The 12,193-nt window shown below is 35.2% G+C and overlaps 1 protein-coding gene across 13 annotated transcripts in view; it reads right to left on the bottom strand.

Annotated features, from left to right (window-relative positions):
• The window catches only part of STAU1 (staufen double-stranded RNA binding protein 1), a 57,344-nt gene that overhangs the window by 18,270 nt on the left and 26,881 nt on the right, over positions 1 to 12,193 (bottom strand). For all 13 annotated transcript variants that reach the window (XM_036748954.1, XM_036748958.1, XM_036748950.1 and 10 more), the window contains 2 exons: positions 10,646 to 10,784; positions 9,126 to 9,291 (listed from right to left, as the gene is read on the bottom strand). In XM_036748954.1, coding sequence (XP_036604849.1) covers positions 9,126 to 9,291; positions 10,646 to 10,746 — 267 coding nt within the window. In that variant the 5' untranslated portion in view covers positions 10,747 to 10,784. The remainder of the gene's footprint in view (positions 1 to 9,125; positions 9,292 to 10,645; positions 10,785 to 12,193) is intronic.

Below are 12,193 nucleotides of genomic sequence, written 5' to 3'. Positions count from 1 at the left end.
ATGTCACTGAAACCATAGCCATGCCTCTAATTGTATTCTGAGTGGACATATAAATGTCATTAATCATTTAATTCCCCTCGCTTTGTTCCTAGCATTTTCTTTCACATCTGATTTCACTGTACTTTTGGCCCAGTCATAATTATATTGTATGGCATTTCTGGTAGTTTATTAACTTAAATACCTACTTCTATTTGTGTTGTTACTATAAACTCTTCGGAGAAAGAAAACCTATCTGTACAAGGCGAAAATTTTTTTTTTTAAATCAGAGGAAGATGAACTCTAAGTCAAAGCTTCCTAAGGGAGCTAAAGGGGAAAAAGCATTAGTAGCAGGATTATTTAAGCATCTAGAAGAAATAATTTATGCACGCTTATCTGGGCTTTAGACACACCATAGTGTTCTTTAAAAAGTGAACCAGAACTAAAAAGGAACTGAATTTGGCGTCAAAGGCCCTTAGTTTGAACCTCTGCTCCTGCCCCAACACTAACTTGCCACGTGACCTTGGGCAAGCTATTTAGCTTCTCTGGACCTCAGTTTCCTCATCTGTACAATGAGGTGATTGTACTAGCACTTCTTAAACTGTGGGTTGCAACCCACAGTGGATCATGAGTGGAAAAATTTTAAGAAGCCCCGTACTAGATGACTTCTGAATTCCATTTGAGCTCTAGATACACCAAATGTGTATGGCTCCTATACACCAAATAATTCAGACAGATTAAAAAAAAAAAGCCTAACGAATCCCTAGTTGTATCCTTAATTCAACAAATTAATTCAATTCCACTCACCATTACTAACTACTACTTGGAAGAATCAGTGCTGGGTTGTGGGAACTTAAAAATACAGATACAGCAGAAACCCTGCACTCAAAGAATTCACAATGTTAGGGTGGAAGTCAAGTTAATCAGCATTTGCTAATCACCTGTGCTTCGCACTGATACACATAACACACAACACACACACACACAGAAACAACTATGATGAGAAAAAGAGTATGAAAGGCTATAAGAGAAAGGCTGATAAAGTACAGTAAGAAATTTTAAGAAGAGAGAGATTTGTTTTTTATCTGGGGTGACAGAATGGAGAGCGGTCAGGGAAGATTTCATGAAGGATGTAGAATCCTGGGTTTTTAAGGGAGATGGTAGCAACTGAGCTTCTAGGAATGGAAGTTAGAGTGAACAAAGACAAGAGAATTAAAGAAGAAAGGATGAAAATGGGGGCAGAGAACAATCCAGTTTAGCTGGAATGTGGGCTAAACGACGGAAATTAGTGTGAGTAAAGGCTGAAAAGGTGGAACAGAATCAGATTATAGATGTCTTTGAATGCTAGGATCAGTCTTTAACACTTATCTAATGAAACAGTCTCATCATCTTCCATCTACAACTAAATCCTATTTTGACTGGCCTACTTCAGCAAGAAGATGGTATATCACGGGTATCTGAATGATGTACCTATGTCAGCAGTGCAACTCCCATATAGACCGTTCCTCTTCTAAAGTCTTCAAGTAAATAACAGTGCTGACTAGGGAGGGATGACATACTAACAATCTCAGGATAACTATCCTCTGAGAACATGATGGCAATTATCATCTTGAAGATGTAACCCCATATTAGGCACAATGATATACTGCTGATGAAGCTGTAAAGGTGGGACAACTATCTTGTATTTCAATTTGGAATCAGGCAAGAAAAATGACTAAATTGTCAATTCTGCTTGATCTAGCTAGCACTCCTACTACCGGACTTATACCTCAACAAAGTCAAAGACAGAAACAAGATCTACTACATAGTAAAATATTCATAGCAGCACTCTTGGTGGTAGCAATGTCTATTGAAGAATGGCTGAAAAAATGAATAAAATGCAACACTCTTGTGCAGTAAGAGATGACAAATAAGAAATGTGGAAAATGATTCATATGAAGTGATGCAAAGTAAGCAGAAGCAAATGAACATCAAATATTATAATGTGAAGGAAGAGATCACTAAAAGATGAACTGTGAGTAAAGGAAGAAAACCAATGAATGTACACAGAAGAAATAATGAATTATATCTACTCCTCCATGGCAGAGGAGAGGAGACTATTAGGACCCCATATCACATATACTGTCAGATATAATATGCACACTGGATGTTTTATCTTAATTGTTTTCTTTGTCACAAGGGAGATTTCAGTCTGGATGGGAAACGACTATAATATTAAAGACAAAAGGTACTAATAAAACGAATTAAAAAAAAAAGAAATAATCACACTTCAACTAAAGTCAAGGATTCCATGAGGAATATGACAATTGTGGAGAAGGCACTGGACTAGATGATATGAGAAGCAGCATGGTGAAGTGTTAAGTGTACTGCACATCCCACCCTATCATATGCTATAGTCAGGAAGCTCCTGGTTAGTCCTATGCCTTGAATTACCTGTGTTGACCTGGGCAAATGACTTAATTTTTGAACCTTACTTCCTGGAACTCCAAAATAATGGTGTTGGACTCCAGAATCCTTATGGGGATTCAGCATAGTAAAGTAGAAAAAATGCTAGATTTAGAGAAAAGAGAAAATGGGCTTAGATCCCAGTTCTGCTACTCAATATCTATATTACCTGTACTTAATCTCTCTGTTATTTTGTTTCCTCATCTATAAATTCAGGAGGCTGAACTAAATGATTTCTAAGACCCTTTCAAGCTCTAAATATCCTACGTTCCATAATCCCATAAAAGACTCTGATTCAAGGCTAAAGTTCTCTGTTTAATGCTTTAATTTGATTATATCATCTTCCCACAACAAAAAATCTATCTTAGGCAAGGATAATGATTCAGCAGTAGGTTTTTTGACTAAGAGAGGAAAAGCCAAGCCTATGACCTCTGACAATGATTACAGTTCTACTGGCAATATGTGAAAACAATGGTAAGTGAATACTCTTGGCCTTCACCAATAGTCAACTACACTCTACCTACCTAAGTTCTCAGGATTTTGCTCCACTTTCTGTTCTAAAACATTTGTCAGTGTTCCCTAGAGCTCTGAAACAGCTGACTCATTCCTCCAAACAAGTGAATGGATGTGTCACATTGGTGGTTAAAGTGATCCCTTGATATAGATTAAGTTTGTAAAGTGAACAGAGAAGAAATGTGTTAACTTCCATAATTACTAAGAGGTAGTAAGGTAGTGGATCTAGAGTTGGTTCCAGAGTCAGGATAACCTGGATTCAATTTCTCCTGAGCAACTCTCTAGGATTTGTTAAATGCACAGAAGTGGCTGATCTGACTTGGTTAAAGGAGTTCCCTCACTAGGAGCTGCTTTCACCTATATCAATGAAAATGCAAGTCTGGACCTCCCCCTCACCAAAAAACAAAAACTAATAACATACAAAAAAATTTCTGTTCCTCGTTTCTCTGAATGAATCAGTGACTTGATAAAATTGGATATCAGTGACAGAACATAAATTTGAGACTTAATAAATTACAAAATACATGAAACCAGACAAATTACAAACCATATGTAAGATTCCTGCAAGTCAATAATAAAAGTGAAAAATAAAACAACTTTCAGGTTTCACCTTACACTTAGAAAATTGGCACGGATTGCAATAGCTATAAACTATTCGAGGGGCTTTGGAAAACCAGCATACTAATATAATGTGGAGCAATGATCCATGTCCATTGTGGAAAGAAATTTTTAACTATGTCAAAACAAAACAAAAAGAGTGACTGAAAATGTCAATATACTTTGACTCAGAGATCCCACCATGAGACAGTTATCATAAAGAAATCAAAAATGGGGCAGCTAGGTGGTGCAGTGAGTACAGCACTGGCCCTGGAGTCAGGAGGACCTGAGTTCAAATCTGACCTCAGATACTTGATACATGTACTAGCTGTGTGACCTTGGGCAAGTCACTTAACCCAAACTGCCTGCCTTCCTCCCTCCAAAAAGAAAAAAAGAAATTTAAAACACAAAAGAAAAGTCGTCCCCTACATTCCAAGGTATCCATTAAGAGTGCTTTTTGTGCTAGTAAAGAACTGGCAAAATAGTGAGTACCACTGATTGAGGAATGGCTAAACAGGATGTGGTATAAGAATGTCATGGGATATTACTGCAACAAGAGAAATGACAAACATGAAGAATTCAGAGAGGCATGGGAAGATTTATGTGAACTAATACAAAGTGAAATAATCATAACCAAGAAAACCACATACACAACTACAACAATATAAATGTTGTGAACAGTCAGGTGAAAACAGACTATGTTATAGTGACCAAGCCTAACCCAGGAAGGGTTGAGAACATGTACCTTAACTCCATCAACCGAAGAAGTAAGGGGACAATACTGAAGAAATATTGGATTTCCAACAGCTAACATGCCATTTGGTTTTGCTGAACTGTTAAGAAAATTTCTTATTGATTTTTTTTACTTTTATGTTTCTTCATCTTCAAATACATTCCTCCCCCCTAGCCTAGTTCAGCAAAACTAACATATCAACTAAGATTGTGAGCATACAGTAAACAATTTAGCAGAAACTAGGTGTAGACCAACATTTCATACCATATACCAAGATAGGGTCAAAAAGGTTAAATTATTTAGACATAAAGGGTAATTATCATAAGCAAATCAGGAGAGCATGGACTATTTTGCCTGTTAGATTTATGAATGAGGAAAGAATTTATGACAAAAGATGCATTACAAGAAATAAAATGGATAATTTTGATTACATCAAACTAATAAGTTTTTGCACAAACAAAACCAATGCAGCCAAGATTAGAAAGGAAGCAGGAAACTGGGGGAAAATGTTTATAGCAAATTTTTCTGATGAAGGCTTCATTTCTTAAATATATAGAGACTAAGTCATTCCCCAATTGATAAATGGTCAAAGGATATGTGAACAGGCAATTTTCAGAAAATAATCAAAGGTAACTAAAGTCATATTTAAAAATACTCTAAATCAATACTGATCAGAGAAACACAAATTAAAACAATTCTGAAGTGCCACCTCATACCTTTCAGATTGCTTAGTATGACAGAAAAGGAAAATGACAAATGTTGGAGGGGATGTGCAAAAATTGGGACACTAATGCACTGTTGATAGAGTTGTGAACTGATCCAACTATTCTGGAGAGCAATTTGGAACTATGCCCAAAAGGCATACACACACACACACACACACACACACACACCACACACACGCACACGCACAGCAATACCACTAGTAGATCAATATCCTAAAAGACATTAAAAAAGGGGAAAAGAACTTGTATGCATGAAAATATTTATAGAAGCTCTTTTTGTGGGGGCAAAGAATTGGAGACTGAGGGGATGTCCATCAATTGAGGAATAGCTGAACAAGTTGTGGTATATGAATGTAATGGAATAATATTGTGCTATAAGAAATGATAAGCAGGCAGACTTCAGAAAAATTTGGAAAGACTTTGCAGAACTGATGCTGAGTGAAGTGAGCAGAACCAAGAGAATACTGTACATAGTAACAGTCACACTGTGAGGTAACTAACTTTGATAAAACTGCACATGTGTAATATATTTCAAATTGCTTGCCTTTTTTAGGGAAGGGCAAGGGGAGGCAAGTAAGGAGAAAATTTGGAACACAAAATTTTGATAAACAAATGTTAAAAATTTCTGTTTATATGTAAGAGAAAAAATAAAAATTAGGCCTGCCAGTAACATAATGTTTTCCTCCCATAGTCCTTGAAAAGAGAGGGAGATACATTTTTTCATTTCTTCTTTAAGGTCAAACCTGGTCATTATAATTGCAGTTTTTAGAAGTTTTTCCTCTTGATTTACACTGTTGTAATCATTGCATATGTTGTTTTCTTGATTTTGCTTACTTCACTTGGCATCAATTCTAGAAGTCTTCTCTTTTGTCTGTATTCTTCATATTCATTGTTTCTTTGGGGCACAGTATTATTCCACTGTAATTGTATACTACAATATGTCTAACCATTCAATGGACATCTACTTGATTTCAATTTTTTTTACTAACACAATAAGTGGTACCACAAATATGATGATGATAAGCATTTATATATCACTTACTATGTGCCAGGCACTGTGCTAAGCACTTTACAAGCATTATATTATTTGATCCTAACTACAACTCTGGAAGGTAGATGGTATTATCATCACCATTTTACAGATGAGGAAATTAACAGCAATTAAGTGACTCAGCCAAGGTCACCCAGTCAAGAGTCTAAGGCCAGATTTGAATACAGGTCTTCCTTACTCCCAGTCAAGTGTTTTATCCACTTAAACACCTAGCTATTATGTTGTATTTATATTTTGGTTTATGAAGGGCTTTTGTTCTATCTTTAACCTACTGGAGTTACGGGTTCTTTGGGTCAAAGGGTACAGACATTTATTTTTTTTAAAAGTTACTAAGTTGTTTTTAGATCATTACATTTCCTAATTTCCTCCTCTCCTACTTCACCACAAGAGCCATTCCTTACAAGAACAACAAAAAAAAAAAACAGTTCAACAAAACTAACACATTGAAAAAGTCTGATGTATGTAATGTTCCATACCCATAGTCCCCTGCTTCTGCAAAGAAGAGGGGAAGTGCCTCCTTATACCTCTTCTGTGGGGTCAAGCTTATTATAGTTTGTTCCTATCCATTGAAAAATGGCTCTTGTTCTTCATATATATGCATTTATCTTGAATAGTATACCCTTTTCATATATCATAAGATGCAAAGATTTTTTTCCCCTAATCAGCAGCTTCCCTCTTTGTACTGGTTTTATTCATGTAAATGTTTTTAATTTCATGTTATATAAATTATATATTTTATCTTTTGTAATAGATCCTAACCCTTGTTTAGTCGAGAACTTTTCTTGGCCATAGATATGGAAGGCATCTTATCTGTTTCTCTTCTAATTTTTTAAAATGGCATTACCTTTCACATTCTGGTCACATATCTATTTTGAACATATTGTGGTATGATAAAAGATCTTGGTCTAAACCTAATTCCTACAAAACTGTTTTCCAGTTGATGTTATCTTTGTTACAAGGGAAGATAGAGAATATATTTGGAAAAGATCATGATGTAAAAACAAAAATACCAAAAAAACTTTTTAAGAAATTAAATGTCATAAAAGTCCTTTATAATGCTGATGTTGGTAACAGTGTATCTACTTGACCCTTACAAACTAACTGTATTATGTCAAGTTTTTATTATATACAATAGCCTTACTTTGAAATATACAATTGGAACTTAGCACTCTCAGAAGAGATTTTTTCTTTAACTTTGTTCAACTGCTTAATATAATCCTAAGGAGACCTTTGGTTACATTCTGGAACAATTATTTTCATTAATAATTCATTAAAAATGCTCCCTTCATGAAATGTTATACTTACTAATTTTACAAGCATAAGCCTTTATGTCATTATAAATTATAATTATAATTTATATATAATATATATAATTAATATAAATTATAAATCAATTTGAAATAAACTCATGGCACATGTTTCATAAGCTATAAATCAGCCAATGAAAATTTAACTAAGAGAAGTATTTGCACATTAATCTCAAAGATGTTCTAGCTTAACAGGCTTATGTCATCAGATTTAAGAGATATAAATGTACTAAAATCTTTTTGCTCCTCTTTCAACAATATTACGAAAGATACCACAATGAACCCTAATATGCCTTCCTCAAAATACTGATTGTATTTTACATTGTTGGGTTTCACTTAAATTACTCCCTAACACTGTTCAAAAGAAGCTAAAAAAATGCCTGTTTCTTTTGAGACACAATCTTTTTACCTTTAGTCTGAACTACATTTAGAGAATAATAATAATGAAAAACATTACTATAACACTTTACAAGTTTGTAAGTGCTTGATATACATTACTTCATTTGAACCTGAGATAGGTGGTACAGATGTTTTGACCCTCATTTCACTGAGTTATATGACAGATAGATGAAAGCCCCTCACAAAAAACAGATTTACAATTTCCTTTGGTAACAGTGTTTTTATAACCTTGTTAGGAATTATTTTTGTATTACCTAAAAGCCTTCCTTCTCCTGCTTTGGCATCTTATTTTGTCCTCAGAAAGAAGGAAAGCAAATAACTTCCATAAGAACATGTCACTGGAAAGTAGCAGCACAAATCAAACAATTGGAAAATCAACCCTGTCATATCAATCTTGTGTTTTCACTCATCTGAGAGGTCATGGATGGACACACGCACATGCACGCACGTGTGCGCGCACACACACACGCCATACACTGCAGCTCAAGATTGACCATGAAGACCCCATCAGTTTCTGGTCTAGAAGTCTATTTCCTTGGAAGAAAAAACTGAAATGCAGACTGGGACATATTCAAGTCTTGTTTAAGTTTTGATTGAAGATGAACATTTCTCTCAGTTTCTTTATCAACTATGTTGTGACGGAGCTAAGTTGTAAAATCTGGGTGTCATTTTAAATGTGATGTGGGCCTACTGTCCATTTTAATACCATGTCCTCTGAGGAATAATGTCTTTATTCTGCTAATTCTTTAAGCAGAATGCCAGAATTGATCAGATATTTTAAATTAAAAGCAAACTTTGGTCTCATTTACACCTTAACCCTGTTATCTTGATGACTGAGCTATATCACCATCAAGTTGCATGTGCCAAAATATATAAGCAGCAGCCCCACTGAACACAAAAGCACATAGATGCTTATTTCGTAAGTGTTATACTCTCATGTAGTAAAAAAAAAAACACAAACCCAATACATACACACACACCAGCAAAAATAATTTTCCTACATAAAGAAAATCTTTCCTTGGACTAAATGTCAGCCTTAAAAACATCTAAAAATTTTTTCTGTGATGTCTTCTGGCATCACTCGAAATAAATATAATAGCACAAATTCACAAGAGAATCTAACAGGTTAAAAACAACTTTTACTACCTAAGAATATATTAGCCATTCACAATTCTATTTTGACACATAGCAACGACTATGCCTTAAAATTAAGGGTCTTCCATGAAAATACTAGAAATGGCATGAAGGAAGCAAGGGGCCAGAATTTCAAAGTTTTCCATCACTACTAGGAAACCATTAGCATTTTTCAAAGGACAAATGCATAACAGGGAAGCAGATTAGGAAAGATAAATAGATAAAAATGTTAATGAGATCCTTACCTCTGGTTTCTCAGGCAGGGGCTCATTCTGCAAGATTTTCAGTGCCTTTGCAGCTGCATCATGTTTTGCTGCCTGTCTTGTTCGTCCTTTCCCATTAAATTGTTGTCCTCCAATGGAAAGTTCAACTTGATAAAGTAAAGGTGGGACAGGAAATGGGTAAAAGTACCTAAAGAAAAAAGTAATCAGGAAATGGGTATGGGAAGAGGGGAAAGGAAGAGTTACATTGCTGAGATTTCTATTTGACCCATATCTAAGAAAATGAAATTCAAAATATTTCAATCTTCATAGTTTCTCTAGTGTGTCACCAAGCTGTTAAATTGCTGGTATGAATTTTACATGGATATAATAAAAGACCTTTAGAAGTTTAATGGGAGGCAGAACTAGTAGGCAGTATGAATACTGAGGAACTCAAGTCTAAAGCTCTTTGGAATTCAGCTCATCATTTATTCTAAAACAATGTAACATGCTGACTTCTGTCTATCAATCCTCAATGCTTTAGGATCCAGTTGCCTGAGACAAAAACGAAAGATATATGCTCCCTTGATCACTGCCATTGAACTGGTCCTTACAGGTCCTAAATCTGTTTTTATTCTTAGGATCATACAGCTAGGGCTAGAAGGGATCTCAGAGGCTATGTAGCCCAACTCCCACCTTTCCTTTTGTTAGTTTTTTAAACAGACAGAGGAAATTGAGGCCCAAGGAGATAAATGTCACTTGCCAAGGTCATACAGGTAGTGAGCATCAGAGACTGGATTACTGTCTGACGCCAGAACCAGCAATCTTTCCTCAATATAAAGCTATGCTTTGAAGCCATATAGTATAATAAAAAAAACGGTGCTAAGAGTAATACCTACCTCACATGATGCTATAAGAATTAAGGTGAAATACTTTGGAAACACTAAATATAGGTTGTAATTTTCTTGGAAAACAGTTTTTTAAAAGGGGAGTCTGGTCTCTGTAATTCTCTATTCATTACTAGATGACTTAGTTTTAGGAACCTTTAAACTGGCCTAGCCTGAAGGGCAAATGAGTTACTGGCTGCTGCTTAAACTTAATGGTACTGACCCACTCAAGTAGAAACTGAGCTGCTTTTTGTTGACAATCGGAAATTTTTAAAGTCAGTCAATTTCAAGTTAGATTAACATTTAAATTACTCCCTGTACCCTGAAGCACACTGTTTAGAAATCAGAATGTGAGTAATAAATAATGATTAAGGATTTAGTAAATGCTAAGAACTTTTGGTGTGTATTGAAACAGTCTTCAAATATGATTTATGGTCGTGAAAGTCAGGCAAAATGGAGGTGAGCTTCACATGGATTACTCAGAGCACACATGCTCTTTCCAAAGCCAGCTTTTGTAAGTGTCAAAACAACAGTTTCAAAAGCATGCAGAAAATGAATTTCAACACAGGGCAAGCCTGGGGAGGGCCAAAGCAATACTGTCTTATCTATGCTGTCTTATCTAAAGGTTTATTTTTATTTTCAAGGATATAGCAAAAATGCCTTATCTAAAGAACATACCGTGGGGGATAGGCACCTCCTCTCATATTATAGTTATAGGTGGACTGCATTCTTGTGTAGGGATCAACAGGCTTGTACATTGGTTTTTTTCCAAGTTTCATGCAAAGTGCATTTAGTTCCACTGTTGGGGTTACACTGTCTGTAATACAAAACACCAAGAATTATTTTTCTCAACATTAGAAAACTTCAGTTTATTAAGTCATCAAGAATGGCATGCTGTATGCTAATTAGATTTTTGATATAAGGTACAAGTACTTCAACCACAGTCACCCCAAGTCAGGAAACAGAATAATTAAACTGTGATTTCTCTATACATACGGAGTTAATGTCAGAAAAGTTTATTAGTATGTTAGCAGTTTAATGTATGCTGCTTACCAATTTCAGAAATTAATGACAGATAAATAGGGCTAGATTTTGGAAATTTAAGTTCTACTGCAAGTCAAATCACATTATCATAGTATCATAGTACCTTAGGATTTTTCCTCATAATAACCTAATAATCCCTATTTCTATTCATCATTCTTCCCTCTCACCTCAAGGATTTGAGGAGAGTCTTTAGATTCCCCCAAATTCCCTTTTCTCAATGCTAAACATCACACACGTGTATCTTAAGTAAGTCCTCACAGAGCAGTTTCAAGGCCCCCTCACCATCTTGGTAACCCTCCCCTGAACACATTGCAATTTGTCCAGATTCCTTGTAAAATGTTGAATCTAAAAAAGAACACATCATTCCAGATGTGGGTCTGAGCAGCACTTAGAATACTATCTTGTCATCGCTCTTGTTCTGATACCAGATATTTGTAAGTGAAGTCTAAGATTAAATTCATTTTTTTAACTCCCAAGAACTGCCTAAATTATTTTGTGAATTCTAATGTAGCTGATATTATTTGAAATAATGTAGTTGTCTGGGCCTTGGAAACATGTTTGTTATACAGATATTTTTATTTTGTGCTAGTTATAATGGTATTTGACTTACAATATTACTTTTCAGAGAAAGAAGAAAAGTTCTAATCACTTTTTTGTACCACAGAAGCAAGCATAATTTTAGTCAGTATCAGAATTATTATCTTTGGAAATGTGCACTATTCTTTTTCCAAATGACAAATATTAGACGGGATATGGGAAAACTGGGACTCTAATGCACTACTGGTGGAGTTGCAAACTTATCCAAATATTGTGGAGAGCAATTTGGAACTATGCCCAAAGGGATATGAAAAGGTATATATATCCTTTGAACCAGAAATACCATTACATACCAAAAGAGATTTAAAAAAAGGAAAAGAACCTATATGTACAAAAATATTTATAGAAGTCTTTTTTTTGTGGTGGCAAAGAACTGGAAATTGAAGGGATGCCCATCAACTGGGGATGGCTGAACAAGTAGTGGTATATGATCTTAATGGAATACTATTGTGCTATAAGACATACAAGTAGGATGCTTTCTGAAAAACCTGGAAAGACTTACACGAACAGATGAAAAGTGAGCAAAACCAGGAGGACATTGTACACAGTAACAGCAATGTTGTACAATGATCAACTGTGAATGAT

This window comes from Trichosurus vulpecula, chromosome 3, assembly GCF_011100635.1.
Source record: "Trichosurus vulpecula isolate mTriVul1 chromosome 3, mTriVul1.pri, whole genome shotgun sequence".
Taxonomy (NCBI): Eukaryota; Metazoa; Chordata; class Mammalia; order Diprotodontia; family Phalangeridae; genus Trichosurus; species Trichosurus vulpecula.
Note: the sequence above shows the minus strand (reverse complement) of the source record. Positions and strands in the feature narration are given on the sequence as shown.